The 27,438-nt window shown below is 36.2% G+C and overlaps 1 protein-coding gene across 4 annotated transcripts in view; it reads right to left on the bottom strand.

Annotated features, from left to right (window-relative positions):
- Positions 1-27,438, bottom strand: part of LOC107695300 (voltage-dependent L-type calcium channel subunit alpha-1D-like) — a 49,234-nt gene that overhangs the window by 6,426 nt on the left and 15,370 nt on the right. For 2 of the 4 annotated variants that reach the window (XM_016495159.1, XM_016495160.1), the window contains 37 exons: positions 21,124-21,263; positions 19,223-19,368; positions 17,783-17,935; positions 17,498-17,694; positions 17,278-17,381; positions 16,616-16,767; positions 15,480-15,554; positions 15,097-15,178; positions 14,729-14,755; positions 13,720-13,880; positions 13,234-13,459; positions 12,705-12,912; positions 11,993-12,113; positions 11,498-11,573; positions 10,925-10,976; positions 10,785-10,842; positions 10,408-10,513; positions 9,157-9,286; positions 8,635-8,694; positions 8,426-8,532; positions 7,889-7,976; positions 7,066-7,173; positions 6,884-6,936; positions 6,567-6,713; positions 6,267-6,468; positions 5,308-5,466; positions 4,854-4,964; positions 4,688-4,771; positions 4,323-4,451; positions 4,178-4,243; positions 3,913-4,004; positions 3,592-3,751; positions 1,918-2,045; positions 1,747-1,843; positions 1,559-1,661; positions 1,144-1,245; positions 628-755 (listed from right to left, as the gene is read on the bottom strand). In XM_016495159.1, the coding sequence (XP_016350645.1) occupies positions 628-755; positions 1,144-1,245; positions 1,559-1,661; positions 1,747-1,843; positions 1,918-2,045; positions 3,592-3,751; positions 3,913-4,004; positions 4,178-4,243; positions 4,323-4,451; positions 4,688-4,771; positions 4,854-4,964; positions 5,308-5,466; positions 6,267-6,468; positions 6,567-6,713; positions 6,884-6,936; positions 7,066-7,173; positions 7,889-7,976; positions 8,426-8,532; positions 8,635-8,694; positions 9,157-9,286; positions 10,408-10,513; positions 10,785-10,842; positions 10,925-10,976; positions 11,498-11,573; positions 11,993-12,113; positions 12,705-12,912; positions 13,234-13,459; positions 13,720-13,880; positions 14,729-14,755; positions 15,097-15,178; positions 15,480-15,554; positions 16,616-16,767; positions 17,278-17,381; positions 17,498-17,694; positions 17,783-17,935; positions 19,223-19,368; positions 21,124-21,263 (4,338 nt within the window). Of the gene's footprint in view, positions 1-627; positions 756-1,143; positions 1,246-1,558; positions 1,662-1,746; positions 1,844-1,917; positions 2,046-3,591; positions 3,752-3,912; positions 4,005-4,177; positions 4,244-4,322; positions 4,452-4,687; positions 4,772-4,853; positions 4,965-5,307; positions 5,467-6,266; positions 6,469-6,566; positions 6,714-6,883; positions 6,937-7,065; positions 7,174-7,888; positions 7,977-8,425; positions 8,533-8,634; positions 8,695-9,156; positions 9,287-10,407; positions 10,514-10,784; positions 10,843-10,924; positions 10,977-11,497; positions 11,574-11,992; positions 12,114-12,704; positions 12,913-13,233; positions 13,460-13,719; positions 13,881-14,728; positions 14,756-15,096; positions 15,179-15,479; positions 15,555-16,615; positions 16,768-17,277; positions 17,382-17,489; positions 17,695-17,782; positions 17,936-19,222; positions 19,369-21,123; positions 21,264-27,438 lie in introns of those variants that run through there. The other 2 variants (XM_016495158.1, XM_016495161.1) reach the window with 2 other exon arrangements.

The raw sequence follows: 27,438 nt of genomic DNA, 5'->3' as shown, positions 1-27,438 counted from the left end.
GCTGTTTGCGTAGCTTGTCAGTGAACTACGGCTCTGTGTAGTAAATGCTGCTCCATCTGAAAGCACGTGAATAAGGCACGCAACATATTTCATTATATGTTCAGTATTCTAAGCAGTGATAAAGACTATGTCGATTAGCAATGCATTATTATAGATTTTCTTATAATAAAAATTATGATAAGACGAACTCGGATAAACCATATACTGTCGTGATCGTGTGTTTATTAGTCACGCTGAATTAATGAAAGCAGTTAAATCTGTTTATTCAGCAACTGCTATAGGGATTTCCTGGGTTTCTTCTGCCGGGCGTATTTGGAGTTTCAGCGCGAGAGCGCACTCTGGCCTTCGGATGGAGATTTACTGCTGATCACAGAACCGTGCTTCACTGAAAGATACGCATGCCAATCACAGCTTCTGCCTAATCGCGATTTATCGCCTTTGCGATTTAATTTCAATTAATCGTGCAGCCCTAATTCAAGTCATCTGTCTTTGTGATTTTATTTTGTGCAAGTGCGGGGCATTTTGCATAAAATGTGTGATTTAGCAAATGCAATGGTATTATTGTGTCCAGATAATATGGAAATGACTCTCCAGAAATAAAATGCAGAAGCTGGGATAGAGATCTACCTGTAGAGCTAAAGGGTTACCATTCTCTGAATCTCCCAGACCCACTATCTCTTTCCTTTTCCGGAACTTCCTGAAATAGTCCTGGATCAAGAATGTGGCATAGAATTTACCCACAGTCACTTCCTCCTCTGTAAAATAACCAACATAGAATGTTGCAAATAAAACAGCACAAGAAGTTGAAAAATGTTTCTGATTTGTGTAACTGTGTTTGTCTGGGTTTTGCAGCATTCAGAACTGAATTGAGGATGCCTTTTAAATGACAGTTAAACAGGAATTGAGACAGATTACCTGAATTATCTATTCTTGTGTATTCTGTTTATGTGTGATCATTTTGCAATTTAGTAAGTTCCTCATTCCATTTCAAATTCAAAATTCTGTAGGCTATAGAAAATTCAATTCAAATTCACACTTAAAATGGAGCCAATTCATAAATTCTGAATTTTGCCAAACCCTGGTGCATTGTGGTAATTTTACTGATTTAAAGAACTAGATAAATGTAATCCAGAAAGAACTCACCAGCAGAGGGTGGAATAACCTCATCCAATATTTTGGGTTTTGTTCTCTTCCAAATCTTCTTAATGATGATTCTCAAATCTTCGTTCTCTTGATCAGGGTTCCCTGAAAACAACACATTACAGCCACATCAGCTTACACAGCTACCTACGACCATGTCCTTTGACCATGACACAGATTGTCTTATTCATTCTCAAACAACTTTACTGCATATTGTTATTCTGCATGGTAACCTATATGGTTGTATGTGGTTGAATTCAGTGATGTTTAATTTGAAAGGAAAAAGATGACAATGAAAGAAGGCCTCCAGTATTTATATCCAAAGCACACCTTCATATGAATCACTTGTTGCTCAAACAGAGGTGAAGTGGATGAGTATGCAGAGGGTGTGTGTGTTTGTGTGTATACCCATACTGACCCTCAGTTTTAATTTTCAGAGCAGTTCTGACCAGGGCAAACAGGGTGGCATTGAAGGTCACCGTACCATCACTGTTCAGGGGCATATTCATGGCAACCAGCCTCTGACAAAAAGAAAGAGGGAGATATAGTGAGAGAGAAAGAAAGGAAAGCGAACAGACCATGTGGATTTTGTGTGTGTATCTGTACCTTGCAGGCCACACGGTGAGGACAGAGCTTTCCAAATCCAAGTGGCGGCTGGATTCTCCTGAGCAAAGCCACTACATCCAAATGTTTTATACGACCCCTGGAAAACAAACACACATTTAATTAAACTAAAAAATAAATAAAAAAGCATTAGAGAGAGACTGATAATCTTACTTGGCTTCAGGGTCATACTCTGACCAGATTCTTTTAAACTCATCCAGGTGATGTGGCCCGAGAATTGACCAATCACGGGTCAGATAGTCAAAATTGTCCATAATGACAGCAACAAACAGATTAATAATCTGAAAAATCACAACAAAGACAAACATTTGCATTTCACTATGCAAATCACACTGAAAACATTTCAGCCAACAAAAGGCTATCGTGCGTTGCATAATAATTACTAAGAAGAGCTCAACAATGATTTTTTTTCTGTACAAATATTTATTTATAGTTTCATTTGTCAGAAAAAAGTTAAAATGTAAGAGTTTTCTTTAAAAAAAATGAACAAGATAAAAAAACATCATTAGGTTTTTAATTTTTAATAAAGCTGGGAAATCATACAGCCACAATGTAACTGCATGACAAAAGTTATAAAGGGAAAGTTATGAAGAATAGAGTTGATTTAATAAACAACAGCATTTTACCAAGAAGGCGCAGAGCATAAAGAAACTGATAAAGTAGACAATGGCAATGTTGCTGCCGCAGGAGAATTCTTCCCCGGGTTCAAAGTCTGACTCTGGGTCACAGCGCTTTCCTGGAAGACTGGCCAACATGATCTCCTGCCACGCTTCACCTGTTGCACACCTGCACATGAAGAGCACAGATGCTTTTATCCAAAACAACTTACATTGTATTCAAGGTATACATTTTTATCAGTTCATGCATTTCAAATCCATGAATTTGATGTTGCTAGTACCATGCTCTTCTGTTCTGACTGTGAGTGACAGAAAAACACACTCTCTCACCTGAAAAGAAGCAGCACAGCCTGCGGAAAAGTCTGAAAATTGTTGTTCCTGTTAATTTGTGTGTGGTCATGCATGGCGATCTTTCCGAAGGTCTGATGAATAAAGCATTAATTATTTTTTAAATGGTTTAGTTGTTCATAAAAAACAACCTGTTTCTTTAAAAATAATAGAAATAGTATAAACTAAAAATATAACAAAAAACATATATAAAAATATAAAAATAATAATAAAAAATAATATTAAAATTTTCCCAGCCTTCAATTACCTGCATTCCAATTACAGCATAGATGAAGAAGATCATAGCGATCAGAAGAGCAACATACGGCAGGGCCTGAGGGACAACAAGAACATTTAGACTACAACATTTGCTCAAAATATGAAAACTGTTTTAGTAATCATTGTCCTCTGACCTGGAGTGATTTCACAAAAGTCCAGAGCAGGGTACGAATGCCCTCTCCCTTGCTGAGCAGCTTAACCAATCGCATTACACGAAACAGGCGGAAGAAAGTAATGGACACACGAGAGCTGTCCTCTGAGCTCTAAGGAGAAAGAAAAGAGAAAATGAACTATAAGTGAGCTAATGTCTGCATTAAACACAAATAGAATCATTATTAGAAGTTAATAAGACTCAAATGATAGTTGAGACAGAAAAAAATTACCACTGATTTTAACTTGAACTGCACAATATGGCAAGTAATCTGTGCAAGTTTAGCCTATATTATAGAACCATATCTATTTCAGTCTAGTTGGTTGCATAAGGAATAGAGAAACTCACACTGAACTCTGTAACCACATACAGCCACAATGTAACTGCATGACAAAAGTTATAAAGGGAAAGTTATGAAGAATAGAGTTGATTTAATAAACAACAGCATTTTACCAAGAAGGCGCAGAGCATAAAGAAACTGATAAAGTAGACAATGGCAATGTTGCTGCCGCAGGAGAATTCTTCCCCGGGTTCAAAGTCTGACTCTGGGTCACAGCGCTTTCCTGGAAGACTGGCCAACATGATCTCCTGCCACGCTTCACCTGTTGCACACCTGCACATGAAGAGCACAGATGCTTTTATCCAAAACAACTTACATTGTATTCAAGGTATACATTTTTATCAGTTCATGCATTTCAAATCCATGAATTTGATGTTGCTAGTACCATGCTCTTCTGTTCTGACTGTGAGTGACAGAAAAACACACTCTCTCACCTGAAAAGAAGCAGCACAGCCTGCGGAAAAGTCTGAAAATTGTTGTTCCTGTTAATTTGTGTGTGGTCATGCATGGCGATCTTTCCGAAGGTCTGATGAATAAAGCATTAATTATTTTTTAAATGGTTTAGTTGTTCATAAAAAACAACCTGTTTCTTTAAAAATAATAGAAATAGTATAAACTAAAAATATAACAAAAAACATATATAAAAATATAAAAATAATAATAAAAAATAATATTAAAATTTTCCCAGCCTTCAATTACCTGCATTCCAATTACAGCATAGATGAAGAAGATCATAGCGATCAGAAGAGCAACATACGGCAGGGCCTGAGGGACAACAAGAACATTTAGACTACAACATTTGCTCAAAATATGAAAACTGTTTTAGTAATCATTGTCCTCTGACCTGGAGTGATTTCACAAAAGTCCAGAGCAGGGTACGAATGCCCTCTCCCTTGCTGAGCAGCTTAACCAATCGCATTACACGAAACAGGCGGAAGAAAGTAATGGACACACGAGAGCTGTCCTCTGAGCTCTAAGGAGAAAGAAAAGAGAAAATGAACTATAAGTGAGCTAATGTCTGCATTAAACACAAATAGAATCATTATTAGAAGTTAATAAGACTCAAATGATAGTTGAGACAGAAAAAAATTACCACTGATTTTAACTTGAACTGCACAATATGGCAAGTAATCTGTGCAAGTTTAGCCTATATTATAGAACCATATCTATTTCAGTCTAGTTGGTTGCATAAGGAATAGAGAAACTCACACTGAACTCTGTAACCACAATGTCCACCACACTTCCCACCACAATCAGAGCATCAAAGGAATTCCATGCGTCGATAAAGTAATGCTGCAGAACAGAAAAAAAAAGATTAAAAATCAACCAGATATTAAGAAGAACATACTTGAAGTATTCAAGTGAAATGACTGACCCTGAGTCTGAGAGCCATCAGTTTAATAATCATCTCCACAGTGAAAAGGCCGGTGAAAACCATATTGAGGATGTCCATCACATAACTAAAAAATTTTGACTGGTCATAGTGCTGTGAAAGAATCCAGAAAGAGTGTGATTCTACATTCAGCATTTGACTTAGGATCAGCCTCAAATCATTCGGTCTTGATTTTTCTACTTCGTAGACTTATATGTTTAGATTTATGTAAATTTATAGAGGCCTTCTTCAAACATTTCAGTGCAACTGACTTCTCTTTCAAATGGTGCTACGCCATACTATTTTATTCTCAATACTATTTCAGCACTGGCCTCAGTGTTCATGTTGGATTTTAAGTATGCTCATATAAGCTCAGATTCGCAATACCAAAAATAGTCTGTGGTTCTACATGCTGATTATACAGCTTTTGTAAGACTTTTCAGACTCAGCTGTTTACCTGCACAGCGAGAGTAACAGTGTTGAGGAGAATCAGCACAAACATGATGTACTCAAACCCTGTGGAGTTGATTATAGACCAGAACTTGTACTGCACTGGGTTTTTGGGGATGTACAGCTTCAGCGGCTGGGCCTTTAGGGCGTATTCCACACACTGTCTCTGTAAGTAACAAAAAGAAGGAGACGTAATGTGAAAAATACACACTGGAGGGCAATAGTGCAACTCAACTCAAATGGGCTTTTATTCAAAATGAAAAGTCAACATGAAATCTTATATACTTCCCCTTAATACAAGTTTCAGTTCTTATTATGAACGATTTATCTGTGCATAATAACACTTAGACTGCAATATCAAAATAGCTATTTATTCAAACAAGCATTTTTTTAAACAAAAATACGGTAAAAACAGTAATATTGTGAAATATTATTACACTTTGAAATAACTGATTTCTATTTTAATATATTTTAAATGTAATTTATTCTTGTGGTGGCAAAGCTAAATTTTCAGTGGCCATTACTCTGGTCTTCAGTGTCACATGATCCTTCAGAAATCTTTCTTATATGATGATTTGATGCTCAAAAACATTTTTTTATTATTATCAATGTTGAAAACAGTTGTGCTGCTTGATATTTTTGTGGAAACTATGATACATTATTTTTTGTGGAAATTATGACACTTTTTTAGGATGCTTTGATGAATGTAAAGTTCAAAAGGACACTATGTATTTTAAATAGAAATCTTAACATTATACTGTCACTTTTGACCAAATTAATGCATCCCTGCTAAATAAAAGTATAAATTTTTTTTAATGATTTGATTTAATTTTTTATTTGATTTAATTTTTGACCCCAAACTTTTGAAAAATAGTATGTCACATTACAGAGGTAAAATTGGTTGTGAACTTAAATGCAAAATACTGGAACATGTAAAATATTCTTTAAAATAGCCTTTCTTCCAACCTGATTTTTGTCCAGCTCACAGTTCTTGAACTCAGCCTCTCCTTGCTCACGAAAAGTGATGATGACAAAACCCACGAAGATGTTCATCATGAAGAAGGCGATGATGATGATGTAGACGATGAAGAATATAGAGATCTCCACACGGTAGTTGTAAATGGGGCCGTGATTCTCTGCATTGGCATCAATGGCTTTGTAGAGCAGCCTGAACGAGGAAAAACGGGATGTGGAGCATATTGTACAAACATGGTCATGGTGGCCTTCAGTGACATATGGAGAAAGATGTCAGAAGAGCAGACTCACGCTGGCCAACCCTCAAAAGTGGAGACTGTAAACAGGGCCATCATTCCCATCAGTACATTATCGAAGTTGAATTCACTGTTGATCCAGATCCTCTCTCTCACCATTGGATGACTCACATCTCCATCTTTATACACCACAAATGTGCCCCTGTGTCACACAAACACACACACAGAACCAATTTGTAGGCACAAATGGATGTACAAATAGACCACAAACACTCATGACACATAAGCATACATGTTGGCCAAATGCACACACATGTGGTTAATGTAAGAACAGAATTAAACAGTAATGATAGATGCAGAAATATGACATACTTGCACTGTTCTGGAGTGTTTTTAGCTTCATCTGTGCAACGATAAAATTTTCCCTACAAAATACAACAGTAATAATGCATTACAAAGTACATTAGTACATATTAGTATATAGGTATACTGTATGCTAATGTTAAACTTGTTGGAGCACAGGATGTAGACAGCCTTTTCTGTGTGTGTTTTACCTTGAAAAGCTGAACACCGATGCAGGCAAACATGAACTGAAGTAGAGTGGTGACGATCATGATGTTCCCGATGGTCCTTATTGCCACAAACACACACTGTACCACATGCTACATACAGTACACACAGAGAGAGAGAGAGAGTGAAATGGAGTTTGCATAATAACAATGACAGAGAAACACTCAAACTATTTTGTGAATATGAATTAAACTAACATTCAAAAGTATGGGGTCAGTAAGAGTGTTGTTTAATTAAGGACGTATTAAATTATTCAAAAATGACAGTAAAGAGGTATATTACAAAATATTTCTATTTCAAATAAATGTTGTTCTTTTGAACTTTCTATTTATCAAATAATCCTGAAAAAATGTATCATGGTTTCCACAACACTATTAATCAGTACAAATGTTTCACGAGGACCAAATCAGCATTTTAGGATGACTTGAAGGATCATATGACACTGAAGACTGGAGTAATGGCTGCTGAGTAATGGCTTATTTTAAATTGTAATAATATTACAATATTACTGTATTTTATACTACTATATTTTACTGTATTTTTTATCAAATAAATGCAGCCTTAGTGAACATAAGGGACTTCTTTCAAAAACAAAAAAAAACTTATAGAGCCCAAAATTTTGCATGTACTAAAGATTAGAGTATGCAAATGTGATAAGTTAGGAGGCAAAGAAAAGGAACAAGGTAAGTTATAATTTACAGAAATATTGTCATAATTGGCAAATTACATATATACATGCTTTTAACACTTTTGCCAACAACTACATGTGCAGATAAAGCACAGACACAAACACACTAAAAGATGTACCTTGAGTCCTTTGGCTCTGTTGATCGCTCGAAGAGGCCTCAGAACTCTGAGCACCCTTAGGATCTTCACTACAGAGATGGCACTCAAACTAAGAGAGAGAAAATGCAAGAGAGGTTCGACTTTGTACATGTGGACGCAAAAAGCATAGACTGATCTTCATTTCTTCTTCAATGTCTCTTAGCAGTGTGATTTATATGGTTTCATAAGCAATCAAGTCATTACCCCTTTCACCTCATCAGAGTGAATACGGGTATTTCACCTTTTTCATACAATTATGTGCCCAAGTAAATACTATCAATATTTAAATTAATAGTTGAAAACATTTGGGCGTCAGATTTTTTATTTTATTTATTATTTTTATTTTCACATTTCACATTTGCATTGCATTCAAAGCTGGATATGGGAGCCATCTTCATTTATCCACCAGAGGGCGATGCATACACTTACATACACTGATCCATACATCAGATATCTCACAGATTCACAGTAATTATGAACTGGGAACTTTTGATATCTATATGAGTGTAGTGGACTTACTGTAAGAAGAAGGAGACCAGAGACACACTGACCACCAAAAGATCCAACAAATTAAACCAGTTTCTACAAAAGGAACCCTGATGGAGGAATGCGCCATGCACTGTCATCTACAGAGAGAAAAGCGAAGGGATATTTGAAGAAACATGAGGGCATTTCAGTGTAGCAACACTTCAGTTGTTTACAAAAACATTTGATTGATTGATCAGTACCTTCAGTAAGATCTCCACAGTGAATATAGAAGTGAAAGCATAATCAGCATAACCCAACACCTGTAGAGAGCAAAAAATCAGTTCCTCTGATATGAAAAAAATGATTTCTCACTGGCATGAATGATGTATGGTGACAGATTTGTGGCATCCATTGCTGTTGAAGATTCCTACTAAACAATCATGGTCTGAACCCTCACCATAATGTCTTCCGAAACCTTCAGGGAAAAAATAGGTTGATAACCATTTGTTCAGGCCCTTGACCCCAGTCCTGACCCCAAATCCCAATTCTGATTGCTTGATCCCAATGTTGTTCCAGGACTAACAAGGATGCTGATCAAAGAACATGTCCTACTTAGGACAAGCTATATGTTTATGTGTGTGCGTGCGTGTGTGTTTGATGGTCAGCTGATTGAGGGATGGCGTTCACCAGCTGGCACTGAAGAGCTCGTCCAACATGCCAATCAGGACAGCTGCAGTAAATAGCTATTTATGATGCTGCTTGTGTGTAAGCAGGAAACTCACATTGTTCCTGAAGGAGTGAGCTCTGATAGGGTCCTCCGCAGCCAGAGAAATGCTGCTGAGAATGATGAAGACCAGGATGAGATTAGTGAAGATGTGGTGATGGATCACGGTATGGCAGCCCACTCTTATTCTGGAGGAAGACACAAAGAGAACTGCGGTTAGCTGTGTTGTCTACATGGTCCAAAATTTAAAATGAATTTTTTTATTTTTATTATTCTCCACGTTGTTCAACTCACGAGGTGCATGAAAAAACATAAGCCACAGAGGCATTTTACACGATCATGAACACGCTGTGTCCAAAACTACTTGTTAACTATTAAGTAAATAGGTAATGTCACAAAAATCATTGAGTGAGTGAAAATTAATGTATTTGGATGCATTTCCAGACATTATCGTACATTTTGAAGTATGTTACATATGTGTTGCATTCCAAATAATTCCAGATTTTGCGATTGAGTTTGTAAACAGAGGGAAAACTTGTGTTCTTGCTGTTTAAACTACAAAAATAAAACAGATTTGAGTCAGATATGATTTTTACTGTTTATCTTAACAAAGTTAAAGAGATTTGACTTGTTTACTGAACATGGGGTGAAATTTATCTGAGAAGCCAAACATTTGATTTTATTGACAAATAACTCCAGAACTTTTTTCTGACACATTCCTGGTGAAAATATGAGGAAACACTATTTAAATGTTCAAGGTGGAGTGAGTGCCAAAAATATAGTATATGGGAAAAAAGGCAAAGTAAATTCTGTGGCATAACGCAAAATACTGTTGTATGACTGGTTTAAAAAAAAAGAATGTTTTTTTCCCCCCAAAAGTATTTTGGAATAGTTGTGGAATACCTGGAATCCTTGTGTAAAGTATTTTACATAAAGAAAATATTTACACAAATATATATTTATATAACATAGTAACAAAGATTTAATTATAGTTCACCCAAAATGTATTTTGTTTACTCACCCTCAAGTCATTCCAAACCTGTATGACCTACTTTCTTCACCACTAAAGAAGACATTTTGAAGAATGTAACCAAACAGTTTTGATAACCATTGACTTCCATCGTATGGACGAAAAACACAGAAACAAAAAAAATCTTTATTTTTGTGTTCTAAGGAAAATAAAATCTTACAGGTTTGGAATGACACAAGTAAATTATGACAGAATTCTTTTTTGGGGGGTAAAATAGCTTTTTAAATGGTCAAGCATTGTCTTGTAATAGTGTGTGGGTGGTTCAAAGTGCACACTCACGGGTTGGTCTTGCTGAGGCAGAAGAATGCACTGCCCTCTGGGATTGGTAGAACTTTCTCTTTAGGAGGAACGAAGTCAGCAACATTGAGCTGAGTTATCCCTTCTTCTAGTAGAGAAGAACAGAAAGAAAAAGAGAGGGAGAGATAGACCGAGAGAAACTGAGTTAATGAGATCACAATATAGTTCTATCACCACTGTGCCCTTGAGTAGCCAACACTAAACCACAGGACACTCAGTGAGAGGGACTGTTAGTGCAATGAGTGTGTGCCGTAAGATGAGTAAATATGGTCACAAATGTCATCTAAATCACTACAAAACATTTCAGAATGAACAAACTGTTCCAAAGCAATATGCTGTCTAATGTCTGTGGACTTTACCTCCATCAACTCCCTCTTCAGGCTCCTCCTCTTCCTCATACTCATCATCCATGTCCACCTGTTGAAAACAGAATTCAAGAAAGACCTCAATGTGACAATTATTCAACAACAACAAAGACAGAGGAGTTTGATTTCCATACCTTCACCTCTTTGTTCTCTCTGTCACCTTCACCCAGTCCCTCTTTTTTTTCTCTGTCAGGATCAACAGAACCGCATGTCATATTTTTTGTTTGTAGTTTCACAATTTGAGTTGAATTACTGAAATAAATGAACTTTTCCACGACATTCTAATTTATTGAGATGCACCTGTACAGTACAGTGGGTGAAAATGCTTCTATTTTGCGCTTTTTTTAATTTAACATTTTTTTAAAAAGAAAACATTATCAGCATAAAAATTTCAGTAAAATGTTGAAATGAAAAATTAACATGAATGTCAGACTGTCTTAGCATTTGATTTATCTCCCTTTTGCTTTAATTAAATAATCTTAATTCTTATTAGTTCGTAAGGGGTCTGTTATAGATCTTTTTTTTCTTTTAAACCTTTTCTTTTTTTCTTTTTCTAGGTTTAAATGGGATTTTTGAATCTTAGATTTTCAGTGTGAACTTTTGGACCCCATAGTGTATGTTTAAGAATGATAAATGCGTATTCTGTCATATTTAGAAAGATAGATGAGTTGAGATTTAATGTGATCTGAGATGGTTTAAAAACACACTCATTCTTCTTATTGTCTCCATCCCCTCCTGCTAAGTTGTCGACAGCAATGGCCAAGAAGACGTTCAGCAGGATATCTTAGAGAGCAGAGGTTAAGACCCAACAACCATACAAACAGAAAAATAGCAAACTAAGCCCAACATCAACGACAAAACAGAAATCAGGATTTGCACTAAGGATGGTGAGATATGTTTGCTTTTCAATCAAAGAACAACGTTGTTGAAATAGTGTTAAGTTGGAAACTAGAAGACAACTGCATTGTGGTAGCTCAAACAGTAAAGCATGACACTAATGATGCAAAGGCTGTGGGTTCGATTCCCAGGGAATGCTTTAATCAATCCAATGTATACCTAGAATGCAATGAAAGTCGCTTTGTTAATGAATGTAATAAATGTAAATGAATAAAACTGTTGGTGTTTCATTGATGATATCAGATAGATAAAATGAAAGCATAATAAATAAGCAAGTGAAACTGGTTTCAGATAGAAAAGGATACAATTACCACAAATGAACAAAATCACAAAATAAAGACAGACGATCATTCCAGGGAAAACCGGGCCGCCGTATGCCATGATACCATCATACATTACTACATTCCAGTCTTCACCTGTTAATATCTGTAGAGAAAAAAAGACTTACATTTAGCACAAGAACCTTAATAGCTCAGCTATACAAAAATGTAAAACAATGACTTCCTGAACTTTAGAGTCAGCGCCGGCGCCGCCACATGCTCGCGTCATGATACTGTCGTGAACGCGCTTCCACAAGTGACGCAGTAGAGACAAAAATGTGGAATAAAGTCGTTATTTTTGTTTTCTTTGCGCAAAAAAAGTATTCTTGTAGCTTCGTAACTTTACAGTTGAACCACTGATGTCACACGGACTACTTTGTCGATCATCTTGGTACTTTTCTGGACCTTGAACGTGGTAGTTACCTTGCTGTCTATGGGAGGGTCAGAGAGCCCTCAGATTTCATCAAAAATATCTTAAATTGTGTTCCTAAGATGAACGAAGGTCTTACGGGTTTCGAACAACACGAGGGTGAGTAATTAATGACAGAATTTTTGGGTGAACTAACCCTTTAAATGCATCATGCTTCTTTAAAAAGCATCGTACATGACAGATTTTTAATTATTTGTAATTATTTTTGCTTATTGCTTATTAAATAACACAACATAATGTTTTCACAGTTGTAGGGGAGTTTATTACCTGAAAGCAGGTGAGCAGGGCCTGAGGGAAGGAATCAAATGTACTTCTCTTGGTTTGCGTCTCGTCAAAGTTGAACTTCCCTCCAAATAACTGCATGCCAAGCAGAGCGAAGATGATGAGGAAGAGGAAGAGCAACAGCAGCAGGGAGGCAATGGACTTCATTGAATTCAGTAGCGAGGCCACCAGATTGGACAAAGCCGTCCAATGGCTGAGGAGGACAAGAGGGGCAAGAATTAGCAGGGTGGAAATGTGGTAGGGAAGGAGAGAAACAACAGGAACAACACAAGACACCAGAGAAAAGGGGGAATTCATTTTTTCTTCTAGAAAATAACAAAATCACACATTGTTTTTAGACATGCTCTATATTTTACAGTGTTGCAAACGATAGAAACCTAAAAAATATCAATAGAAAATTAAACAGCTTATATAATATTCAGTTTCTTAAAAAAAGAAAAAAAGGCATTTTAAAGAGTTTCCTAATTTGTACCCAATTAAAGGAAGTGGCAAATTGTTTAAGAGGCCTGAGTACCGTGTGACTTTGAAGATCCGAAGCAGGCGGACGCAGCGCAACACTGAGATGCCTAGAGGTGGCATGATCTCCATCTCCACTAGAACTGTCTCCAGAATCCCACCGCACACGACAAAACAATCAAAACGGTTGAAAAATGCCACAAAATATGCCTGCAACCCCAGACTGTACATTTTCAACAACATCTCCACCGTGAACAACGAGAGAAGAACCTTATTGGCAATATCTATGAGAGAGACAGAAAAAGAAAGAGAGGCAGATATATAGATGTGATATATACACAGCCCAACCTTTTTGTCAACATGTAGGTAATTAGTAACACCATGATGGACTCCTTCTTTAAACCTCAGGAGAGAGAGACACAGCAGTAAGAAAACATCAGCTTTTAGAGCAGCTAATAGAGTTTTATAAATAAAAGTGTGGCCGATGCTGTGAGACAGTACACATGCCATGTCAGTAAGGTGATGTTTGGAAACACCTACATACCCTGAACGTCTGTGAGCCAGTCTGGTTGGTTATAATGTTCTGAGGCACTGAGAGCCGTGTTGAGGAAGACCAGGATCAGGACCAACCAATAGAATGTCACAGATTTCACTGCTGTACGACAATTTCTACGGATGCAACGGTTCCAGCGGCGCAGGGCACGACTAAACAAACACACACAAAAGTACTAATTTTTTTAAAGATTTTTTTTTTTAGTTAAATAAAAAATTCCATTATACACATGTATATATTATTGTGTATTATATGTATGTATATTTACCAAAATATACATATTGTTATGGATATACATAAAGTTCAGAGCAATAAGTCATGAAGCATGTGATCAAAGCTGTTATAGAGGGCATGTACTGTAAAAAATTATTTGCATAATCTGCATTTTTGTACTTTATGCCAGAATAAAATATCTGTAAAATACATTGTCTTGATGCGATGTATCATACATGCAGATATTTTATTCTGGCAAAAATATCTTTATACCAATAGAAATGTACTTGAAAAGCAAAACTGCATAAGATAAGACTTATTTTCAGAGAGTATATCTTAAGTTTATTAAAGGAATATTTCCCCCCCAAAAATGAAGATTTGCTGAAATGTTACTCAACTTTAGGCCATCCAAGATGTAGATGAGTTTGTTTCTTCATCAGAACAAATTTATAGAAATTTTGCATAACATCACATGCTCACCAATGGAGATATATGTTATATATATGTTTGAAGTCTCATTCTGACGGCACCCATTCACTGCAGAGGATTTATGGGTGAGCAAATGATATAATGTTTCTCAATGATATATTTCTCCAAATCTGTTTTGATGAAGAAACAAGATCATTTACATCTTGGATGGCCTAAGGATGAATACATTTCTAGCAAATTAAAATTTTTAGGTGAACTAATCATTTAAGATTTTACTGCCCCAATGGCAAATTTCTTGTTTTGATATATATCCAGTTGGCGGACCCTGAACTACTAGTTTTTCCTCACAGTGACTCACCAGCACGGGATCTTCATAATGCGAGCACTGAAGTCAAAGGACAGTGAACAAAACAAAAGAAAATGACAATGAGCTCAAAGACAATCACAACACAGAGCAATTGGCAAAATGATGACAAAATGAAAAGATCCAGTTCAGATACTGAAACAAAGACAGCCAAAGAACCCAGAGTAGTGAACTGACTTGTAAGAGCACAAAGAATACAAAGAAAAGAGAACATAATGAGCTGCAACTGAGAAATTAAGGGATGACACTCCATTATGGCTGATAACAACTTCCATTAGTAAGCCGGCAGGACAACACAATGACAAATATGTGTTATGCTGTTTCTAATTATAATGGGTATGTGTGTGTGTGTATATTATTACCAGCAAGCAGCACAACAATCTGTGTGTTCCTCATCTATGTTTTCAGTGTTCACGGAAGCTGTTTCACTGGCTGGAAGACTTGCTATAGCGAGTGAAAAACAGGAAGAGAGCAAAATATACACAGAGACAGGAAAGGACAGTAAAAAAGAGAGGTATAAGAGAGACAAAGAGAAAGAAAAATGTCGGCCACACATTGACACAGTTTTGGAGAAAAGCAATCTCTTTGAAATAGGGTCAAAGCACTTAATATGGGTCCAGCCGAGAGATGTGATTTCTAGCCCCAGATGTAAATTACACAATTAGACCAGACAAAGTTGAGGGGGGCTATATATAGAACAGCGGGGGAGTGAAGGGGTCATGCGTTTCGTTCTGATTGGCCGTACCGTGGGTTTCGTTTGAGTGGCTGAACCAGCCGAATTTCCCCCTCTTCTTATCAGCTAGGTCACGCAAGGTCACACCTGAGGGGAGATTGAAAGATGGAGAGAAAAAGAGTGAGAGACATGGAATAGAACAAAACGAGAAATGGAAGAGATGGAAAAGCAGGTTGGGGGAAAAATGGCCATGGTTCTGTCTGAAGATGTTTGTAGATGTCTTATATCACAATAACGTGTGGCGTTGGGGAAATCTTCAAACATCAATAGTCAATAGTGAGATGAGTTGTTTAATTTATTAACGGTATATCGGGTACTCAGTTAAAGGTAAAATGTGTCATTTCTGCCACTAACGACTCCAAACTGAACTGCAAAATAATGATTCATCTTTTGGGGTCCAGGGCAAAGTTATTTTAGTAATATTTATATTAAAAAAATTTTTACATGTTCAGTTTTCATTTTCATTTACGTTTCAGTAATTTTGTTATTTGCTTTTGCCATTTTTATTAGTAATTTTTGTATTCAGTTTCCAATGTTTTAAGTTTAAGTTTTTCATTTAATATTTACATTTTATTTAAAATTATTTCAGCTTTATTTCTATTAAATACAAAAAATTGTTAACATTTTTACTTTACATTTTAATTAAATGTACACAATATTTTTTTAATATCTAGATTATTTCTATTGTTACTGTCTCATTTTGCTTTCAAAACTTTGGTCAGAAATCATTAATCAGATTAATCACAATTATTCTATTCTATTGACAGCCATTGTTTTAAACAGCAAGAAAAAATACTATATCTAACATTAATAGTGGTTAAAAAATCTTGCAAAGTAAATGTTCAACAGATAATATTTTAATAACTTGCTTTGGCCTTAGTCTTTATAATATGATGCTTAATACTTTTCTCATATGATGTGAATGAGTCATTATAAATTATATAGCTGCCGTTACATTTTAGTTAGGGGGCCCTCAGAAAGGGATCAACATATTTGGGGCACTTGGGATCAAAACGTTTGAAAAAACCCTGTCTTACTTAATTGTCTCTGTATGGTAAACTAGTATAGGAGAAACAGGTGATCGACAATGAACAAGTGATATGAAGGACAAAGGGGTCTAGATGGTTAAACAGAGGAAGAGATCTCACGTCTGTTCCCGTCCTCATCAAACTCATCAATGTCCTCAGCCTGAGTGATCCAGTCCATATATCCACACAGATCCTCCTCCATCTGCTGTTTCTCACGAAGCTTCTGGAAATCTCCGCGAGCTTTCGCCTTCTCTCTCTCCTTAGAGAATTCTCTACACACAAGTATGGCCTGTTAGACAAGCAAAACAAATGCACACACGCACAATACAGATGCAAACACGCACTGTGGACTTTCACACTCTGTTTAATGGAGAAGTAAGCAGAATCTTTGGGGAATCCTACGGTGTGCAGGAAATCAAACTCTGCAAATCTGCTACTATCAGCAACTGGGGATTGTAAAACATCTGATATCTGCTCATCTACTGCTGTCCTCTGTTAAACAATCACTCACACAGACATGCAAGCAAGTTAGAATGCACAGGTTTTAATGTCATGAAATGACAAAGTCTTAGCTCATAAATATTAATTGGGTTATGGACTAACTGTTTTAATACATAAATTGTCACATGTGATGTATCTATCATGGTATTCGTGCTTTCAAGTCAAAACTGAAACGTAAACAATAACATTAAGATTACAAAAGTGGTAGAGTGGTAAATATAGGGACAAAATCAGTCATGGCAAACTACTTGCCCACAAACACATCTATCCTATAAACTCACCCGCTCAACACACCCAACACAAGGTTGAGAACAAAGAAGGATCCAAAGATGACCAGACTGACAAAGTAAACCCACGGCAGCTCAAAACCAATTGCATCATTCATCTACAGAGATGAACACACAGGCAAAGGCAACTGTATCAGTGCCATACACAATCACGTCCTTAAAAGAGAATTATGGACCATTACAGTCAATCTGAAGACACAGCTTACGTAGTTACCCAGTACAAGACGTCTGTCCAGCCCTCCATTGTGATGCACTGGAACACAGTTAACATGGCAAAGAAGAAGTTATCAAAGTTAGTGATGCCGCCGTTTGGTCCCTCCCACTTTCCCCTGCACTCTGAGCCATTGGCAGCGCACTGGCGACCATGACCCGCATACGCACATGGGACTGGATCATCGTCTGCATAATTATCTGAGAAAGATAAGAGAGAGACAGATGGAGTAAGGCAGAGAGTGACAGGAAATGCACATAAATATTTTATGAGAGTATATGTGGTTACTTGTCCCCATAAAAAAGCAGGTACGATGCATTCGTCCGATGAAGAGCTCCAGTCCAATGATGGCGTAGATGATGATGACAAAGAGGACAAGCAGAGAAATGTGCAACAGGGGAACCATTGCCTTCATGATGGAGTTTAACACAATCTGCAGGCCTGCACACACACAGAGCATAGAAATTATCATAATGGAGCACAATCTGTAACCCAAAACCTGTATTTTTGCATAAGAAGAAGCATTCCCATTCTGACTGTTTATGTCCATTATATCAGTTTAGTATTTTTGCAAATAATGTATTTTAAAATAGTCAGCATTTCATTAAGACACGTTTATTTATTTTAGGCCAATTGTTCTATAACTAACATGACATGTTCAAAAGTCAGGGGTCAGTAAGATTTTCCCTGTCCCTTAGTTTACCCAGACTGCATTAATTTGATCAAAATTATTATAATTTAAAATAGTTTTCTGTTTTAATATATTTTAAAATGTAAATTATTCCTGTTATGGCAAAGCTGAATTTTCAGCAGCCATTACTCCAGTCTTCAGTGTCACATGATCCTTCAGAAATCATTGTAATATTCTGATTAATTAAAAATACTGAAAATATTTTAATGAATAGAAGGTTCAAAAGAAAATTACAGCCAGAAACAGAACAGCATTTCAGTTGCACATAGTGAGGAATTTTTAATGAGTGTTTTCCAGTAAATGTAATGGGTCTTTGAACAAGAAGTTCTATGTCATCTTGCCTTACTGGGAGAACTGCCAGGATTAACGTGCAGGTGAGCACATGAGGGAGAGATACCATCATACATGCCGGTAGGCAGGAACGATCCACACCACAGCTTCTAAATGTACTGTGGTGGAATAAGTCAATGGTTTACATGATCCTGTTTTCTGCCATCTTGACCAGCTTTGCCAGTGCTCTGTTGTACAGTAGCTAATGGAATTGTGTTTTCAGCACCATGAACAGTGCTCTAAGAAATAAGGATCTTAATATTGTAAAGACAACCAATAAATGACTTTTTGGTTAGTTGGTCAATGATTCAGGAGTGTGTGGCAGTGGGTCTGATTTTGAAATGACTGCAAAACAGCACAGCCTCAGGCTGCAATCATGAGTCAAGCTTAACTTACTGAGAATGCTGAATGAATCTACAGGCCTAAATTATCCTGACGCAAGAGAGGTTGATCTACACCAGCCCCTCTGATTAACTGTTATTAACTATTAACTGTTCAAAACACTGGTGCATCACACAAGCACATCACTCCATACAAAATCTCCATGCCTGTTTTCTCTTAGAATACATTTTTAGGAGCACAATAAAACACTCTTGTATAGATGAAATACCATTACTGAATAGTTCATAGCAATGTAAACCAGATTAAATCAGGCATCAAATTTACAAATGCGTTTCATCTTCTTTCTATTACAAACACAAACTCACTGGGCACTCCTGAAACCAGTCTGAGGGGTCGTAAGACTCTGAAGGCTCGGAGAGCTTTGACATCCAGACCTCCCGGTTTCCCTGGCATGTGGGTAGTTGTTTCACCAGACTTATGAGTAACAGTCTCTAATACCACACTGAACAACCTGCAAAACACAAACAACAAAACCAAATTCACATAAATATGGCTCACTGAATATATATAAAAAACTAAAATGTATAAGGTAATATGAAAAGTAAAATTACGATCTTCTGAGCTGTCACTTTAAAATCTGAACTTCAAATATTTGTCAAATTGAAGATTAGAAACTTTTTCATATGGACAGTTTTCATATGTTAAATCTTGAGGTATGTTTAAAATAATAATTAGAGTGTTTGAATATTTGGTTTAATTTTGCACTTACTTTCGTATATAAAAAAAAACGATATCTGAAAATAGACCAAAATTAGATGCCATGTCACTAGTCATTTTAGCAAAACTGACTAAAACTAATGAATATGAATTGCCAAAAGTGAACTAGGTCCTTTTTACTGAATCCATAAAATAGAGCTGAAATAGAGCTGCCAGACTAACTGGTATAGTCTGATTAGGATACTAGTTCTTTTTAGGCAAAAGACAAAAACATACAAAATGACCAGTGTAGTGACCAGTGATTTACGAATGAATTACTCTTATGAGCCGGTTCTTTTTAGTGAATCAAGTACAGTGACAAGTGTAACCCGATTCCCGAATGAATGAGTATTATGTGCCAGTTCTTTTTAGGGTTTCAAAATATACAGCGTGACCAGTATAGCCTGATGAGTCTGATGAACCAGTTCTTTTTTGTGAATCAAACACATACAGCATGATCAGTGTAGCCTGATTCCTGAAAGCATGCCTCTTATAAGCTAGTTCTTGCTAATGAGTCAAAAGCATACAAAGTGACCAGAGTAGCCTGATTCCCAAATTAATGACTCTTACAAGCCAGTTCTTTTCAGTGGTTTGAAAACATACAGCGTGACTAGCAAAATTCTAGAAGCTGTAGAAGCTGGCTGGGCAACAATATTTGTGGCATCTATCCCAGATATCTTTGTGCTTTCATGCATACACATGCAAGCACAAATACTCTTAGGGTGGCATCAGTATTATAAGCAGCAGTAATATGATGTGTAACGCTGTGTGTTTGGAACAGATCCACCTGCCCATTAGCGGTTCTGTCTGTGAGCTTAATGAAATCTCTAATCAATACTAAAAAAAGCTCTCAAAATTATACTCAAAAAGACGCTAAATGCCTGGCACAGTCATCTTCCTTTAGATAATTAACCATCACTGTGACCAACTGGCCATTAATGACCCCAGAACAGCTGTTTAGTCCCATTTTAGCAGGACAGACAGAGCTCTGGGGATCGTAGCTGTTTAAATACACTCTATGGTGTGCGCAGGAAGCAACTGAGTTTAAATAGTGACGTACTATGAAAGATTGATTCTTTTTTAGTGGATGGAACGTGTATTTACACACTTCTCATATACACAAACATTTACCGCAGGGCTGTAGAGCATGGTGTGTGAAATTAAGGGTCAGATTAAGACACAATGAGAGAGCGAGTGAGCGGGAGAGAGGATTGACAGCCACATCTGACAGGATAATCCGAGGGAGAGAGAGGTTGAGAAAAAGGAGAAATGAGGAAAAAAGGGGGTAAAGAGAACAGCAGGACAAGAGGAGAACTGTGAATAAGAGAGCTGCTGCTGGCCATTACACAACTTGAATAAAAATCAAATACGAAAATTAATATGCAAGTGAATCATGGGAGGAAAGGCTGTGATGTCACTCCGGGTTATTATGACTAATTTTTAAACGAAAAAGACAGTAAATAAACAAGTGGGGATGGATGGCTACAGAGTGGCAAAGATGGTGCCGTACCCTACGATGACGATGACAAAGTCCAGTAAATTCCAGCCATTGCGGATGTAGGAGCTCGGGTGCATGACGAGGCCATACGCAAGGATCTTCAGAAACGTCTCGATGGTGAAGATGATCAAAAACACATATTCAACTTGTTCCTGAAGAGACACAAAGAAAAGAGAAAGGGTCAAACACACATACACACAGCATACAATTTAAAGGGATGCAGATACCAATAAGATTATTATAACATAGGCCTAATCATATTGTAATTTTAAAAATGATTGTAAATGATTATTTGTGTTTTATAAGGATAGATGATACTTTTTAAAAAGTTTTTTGCCTTTTTGCCTTTATTAATTTATTTTAAATTAATTAAATGACAAATTAAGTTTTAAAAGTACAAATATTCCATGTATATGGAATTGTTGACAGAATATTAATAATAAATGTTGACAGAATGAAATAGGCTATTACAATAGGTACGTGTGTGCACTGGCATGACCCCATGACCTGTTCACAAGTGAGAGAGACAAAGAGGGCTGCTCTTGAGCTGGAGCTGGACTTTAAAATGGGGAATCTGTGAGCGTTTCAAAGGATTACTAATCTGTCATCCTCTCCTATCTCTCCCTCCCTCTCATTTGCCGCTGCTGGCGTACGACAGCAGCCTGTCCACAGTGGCAGCACACTTGTGTGCACACACATACTACCACCATATAACCAAACATAGAGAGAGAAATAGCAAACTAACCACAAAAAAACCCAACACCATCTGTATAAGACAGAGGACAATACCATATGCACAGTAACAACCATACTCACACACACTGCTGTTCTTGATTTGATGTAAAGTGGCATACAACATAAACTTCCATTTGCTGGACCGCATGGCTCTGTCTGAAGTATGCAGAAGCTTTAAGCAATTTCTGAAGCTCTCAACTGCATATTCCCTTCCTTAGATGCACAGACAGACCATGGCAGCATTCAAAACCTTTCTTTTGTATCATTTTGGAAATTAATGATTGATAAATTAATAGTTAATGTTCATGTAGTATAATTAATTAAAATTAGACAAATAAATGCAATTAATTTAATAATAATAATAATTATTATTATTAATATTATTTTATTTTTCAAATAAGTTAAATATTTATTGGATTACTGTATGCCAGTAGTAGTAGTAATAATAATAATAATAATAATAATAATAATAATAATATATTTTAATAATAATAAAATGTAAATTAATAAAATTACTTTTTTAATAATAAAAAAGGGGAATGAAATGGTAACAGGTAATATTTTCAATTCAAAAAACAAAAGTCACTTTCTATCTATTCAGTGCTTTCTTGTCTGCCACAATAGTGAAACCTCTTTGAATTATCTTCTTTTGGGGGAGTTTGTCAGCATATATTGGTGCAATTAATCGCAATTATTTAAATGAATTAATCTGCAAATCATGTAATTATTTCAATTAAAACTTGCAGTCGATTGACAGCTGTGGTAATTAGACACAAGCTTAGAGTGCTGAATGCCTTTGAGTAATGAACCGAAGACAACATGAAACCAAGATGATGGTTAGTAAAATATAACAAACAATATGGCAGAGGGAAAGACCAACCAGCTCTGTGAGAGAAGAGACTGAGAGCAAACACACACTCATTAAATACATGCCCCCTCCTTTGCACCTGGAATCCAGGATGTGGCTTTAAGCATCAGAACAAAGATGGAGAGCGAGAGAGAGAGATGGGGTGATGGGGGAAGGGTGATGAGAGACAGGGGAGGAAGAGTAAGCTGCTTATCAGAACCAAGAGCATTTAGAGCAGCCAAACGAACAGGCAGTTTGTACAATCTCCCCTGACCACCACTCTCTCTGCTCTCACTGTCTTTATAACCCTCCCTGTCTCTTTCTTTTTAACATAATTTGGGTGTCCTGTTATCGTACAAAAACCCAAAGAGGAAGGCAGTGCAGGTGAATTTGACATCTTTAAAATACTGAACTCAAGATTAAACTTACATCATGCATTATTCTGTTTTCCGATTTCAAAGTAAACTTGTTTCTTCTGAGGGCATTATTGGCACTGTGAACTGTAATTAAAGGGATGGTGTGGAAGGAGCTTCCCGAGCTCTGTCTCCTTCATTTCCACCACTTCAAGTTTAAGCTTTCCCACAGACAAATGATGTCATCATTTACTCACCCTCGTGAGTGATTTAAAAACTATATGATTTTCTTTCTTCTGTGGAACATAAAAGGAGATATTTTGAGAAATGTCTTATTTTTTGTCTACACAAATGAAGTTAGAGGGCCTCAATGTCGTTTGGACACATTCTTCCAAATATCTTCTTTTTGGGTGACCTATCCCTTTAAAATCACTTTGAACACACTTTTCCCCTTTAAATTCAATAGTTAATTTAAGTAGTCCACTAACAATGTCCAACAGTGAACATACAATACATATACTGTATCACAGAAAAGATCTGCAATTTTTACATTTAACCATTTTTGAAGGATTGTGTGACACTGAAAACATGAGTAATGGATGCTGAAAATTCACAGGAATAAATTACATTTTAAAATAGTTAAGAAAATACTAGTTTAAATTGCAAAAATATTTCACAATATTGCAATTTTTACTTTATTTTTGGATCAAATAAATGCAGTTTTGATAAGCATGAGAGACTTCTTTCAAAAACATGAAAAAATTTTAATTAATCTAAACTTTGACCTGTGTGTGTGTGTGTGTGTACATGTAACAATGAAACGAAAACATTAAATACAACAATTGCAATGGAAAGAAAGGCTAAGTAAAATGAACTTCATATCATCACATCTGCTACTGAGCATTCCCAGTGAATCTAGTAATACCCATAATACCTTGCACTTGAATAATTTTGTTATGTATGTTTAGTCAAAGCAGAGGGACTAATGAGTATGTTTTTTTTTTTCATTTTTAGAATTAAAAGATGTTTTAGCTCTATTTATTTATTTATTTGTGATATTTCATTATAAAAAATTAAGTCACCATTAGGGTAATTTGTGTTCCCTTTGCTAAAATTTCTGAGTTTGTTTTTTTTCTTCTTCAAACAAAATGCTTCTAAAACGGCGGACACAAAGGCTAACTGCATTTATTCAAAACCAAAGCCCATACACTTACTTTAAACATCAACACTATTATTTTGCTTCCTAGAAAGCATTGGTGTTTTTCTCTTGAAATGTAAATCTAGTCTGTATGCAATTCAGCAAGTAAATATTACAAACCCATAAAAAAAAGCTGACTCTGGAAGAAAACACTGTCATTCGTTCATTTGTTCATGCTAATGAACGAATGCTGTGATTTCTCATCTGGGTTGCACATTATGCCCTGTTGTCACTGCAGTGTCACTTCTCTTACATTTGAATGCAATTTTTTCTTCTATAAAAAGAAAGCGATGCTCTGATGGGACAGACATGAGGCAATGCCCGAGGGGGTCGTGTCCGGGGTCCTAATCGCGTACAACACGATTGGTCTCCTCTCTCTTATTTCCTCTCTTTCTCTTCCTGTTTCTCTCACACAAGCCTTAGGGAAGATCCCCTCCACTACAGAACTTCACAACACGTCGAGCATTTCAGTACGAATGGGGCGCAGTCACACGTGCCTGTACACTCGAGATGACAGCGGGACAAACTCTGAGGCTCTCATGGCTGATTTGGCAAAGTCCAGTGAAAGTGCTACTGTGCTGAGATGTGGAGAAAGGATTTCTGGACTTAAACGAAAGGTATTTCATTTGGTCCGACCCCTACTGAGAAACAATAGCTAGGGGCACTTCTCTTTCATTTACGATTTCTCTCTCATCTCAGTGACCTTTGCATGCCGAGGTTCGGCTGTAGTGTGCACAAGCTCATGCAGCCTCATATTGTTGCATGCCTCACTGCAGCCGTGGAGAAAAAAAGGCATTTTGTTTCCTCGATGCCACTAACATGCAAGCAAATTAAAGCCTTGCAGTCTCAGATACAGGTGCTAACATCACAGAAACACAGGGACGCTGATGTAGGGAGATTTAAATAAAAAATTAAGCCAAAAATGAAAAGTATGTCACCACTTATTCATCCTCGTGCCAAAAATGTTTTTTTGCTCATACAATGAAAGTCAGTGGAGACAAAAGTTCAAAATATCTTTTTATAGTAGTCATATAATAGTCATAGAGGTTTGGAATAACAATGTCCAACAGTGAACATACAATACATATACTGTATCACAGAAAAGATCTGCAATTTTTACATTTAACCATTTTTGAAGGATTGTGTGACACTGAAAACATGAGTAATGGATGCTGAAAATTCACAGGAATAAATTACATTTTAAAATAGTTAAGAAAATACTAGTTTAAATTGCAAAAATATTTCACAATATTGCAATTTTTACTTTATTTTTGGATCAAATAAATGCAGTTTTGATAAGCATGAGAGACTTCTTTCAAAAACATGAAAAAATTTTAATTAATCTAAACTTTGACCTGTGTGTGTGTGTGTGTGTACATGTAACAATGAAACGAAAACATTAAATACAACAATTGCAATGGAAAGAAAGGCTAAGTAAAATGAACTTCATATCATCACATCTGCTACTGAGCATTCCCAGTGAATCTAGTAATACCCATAATACCTTGCACTTGAATAATTTTGTTATGTATGTTTAGTCAAAGCAGAGGGACTAATGAGTATGTTTTTTTTTTTCATTTTTAGAATTAAAAGATGTTTTAGCTCTATTTATTTATTTATTTGTGATATTTCATTATAAAAAATTAAGTCACCATTAGGGTAATTTGTGTTCCCTTTGCTAAAATTTCTGAGTTTGTTTTTTTTCTTCTTCAAACAAAATGCTTCTAAAACGGCGGACACAAAGGCTAACTGCATTTATTCAAAACCAAAGCCCATACACTTACTTTAAACATCAACACTATTATTTTGCTTCCTAGAAAGCATTGGTGTTTTTCTCTTGAAATGTAAATCTAGTCTGTATGCAATTCAGCAAGTAAATATTACAAACCCATAAAAAAAAGCTGACTCTGGAAGAAAACACTGTCATTCGTTCATTTGTTCATGCTAATGTGAACTGTCCCTTTAAGAATGGCTGCTGAGTGGATCAAATGTGATGCTCTCTGATGGGATACAATGAGAGGTTGTGAGATGAGGAGGATTATAGAGTAATACCACATAACCAAACAGCAAAAAAAGATGGATTTTCACCTGATGGCACCTGATTTTCAAATTGTTATATTCAAAGTACAAAGCTTCCAGAAATTTCTGACACTGGGACAGCAGTAGGACTCGAAATAGTGTGGCTGAAGTGAGTCACATGACAAAAGTCTTTTGCTTGAGGCCAATGCCCCTGTGTGTGTGTGTGTGTGTGTGTGTGTGTGTGTTTCTCTGTGGATTTGTGGATTTTCAGAGGGATAACAAAATGCACACTACTGTTCAAAAGTTTAGGGTAAGATTTAATCATGTTATATAAGAAAAAAATATAATTGTAAATATGTCACAGTATTGCTGTTTTTATTGTATTTTACATAGGGGTGTAACGGTACACAAATATGATGGTTCGGTACATACCTGGGTTTTAACATCACGGTTCGGTATGATTTCGGTACAGCAGGGGGAAAAACTTTTTTTTTTTAAATGGTTTACTGAACAAGTTGCTCTTTCTTTAAATACATTCAGTTATAGTTTAAATGTTCTTAGTGATAAAAATCTACCTCAGCTTATGCTTAAAACTATAGGGAGCCCTTTTACATTATAAGGTTACAATCAGGCCTAACAACTTAACCCAAACTTAAATTTAATTACTTAAAATTTTTAATTTATTTTTAAATAGATGATCAACACTGATGCTAAAACGTACAATTTAGACGTATTTCAACGTTTAAAACGTACAAATCGCTACGTACTTTTAGCCAAAAAACGTAAAAATATTTATGTATCTTTTCTATCAAGATATTCGTATCAATGCATTTTTAAGATTTTATCAATAAGCGATTTAGATTTTTAGACCCCTTAACCTGTCCCCAAACCTAAACCTACCCATTGTATAGCGAATATGCATTTTTATCATTTTAAAGCTCAACTTGACTTGACTTCTGTACAGTATAAGAAAAACATGACAGACAGATAAATGCAATTACAATCATTTATTTATTGCAAAAATGTCAAAAGCAGTACTAAAAGTAATCCAAATGACGATGTGTTGCACCCACAGTCCTCTCTGGTGGAATACAGTTGGTTTGTGTGATCCAAAGCAGAATTTATGTTGTTAATCGCTGAAAATATTATCCAGTTAATGATAATGATTCACTCCC

Source organism: Sinocyclocheilus anshuiensis, unplaced genomic scaffold (assembly GCF_001515605.1).
Source record: "Sinocyclocheilus anshuiensis isolate Anshui unplaced genomic scaffold, SAMN03320099.WGS_v1.1 scaffold122, whole genome shotgun sequence".
NCBI classification, from domain to species: Eukaryota; Metazoa; Chordata; class Actinopteri; order Cypriniformes; family Cyprinidae; genus Sinocyclocheilus; species Sinocyclocheilus anshuiensis.
Note: the sequence above shows the minus strand (reverse complement) of the source record. Positions and strands in the feature narration are given on the sequence as shown.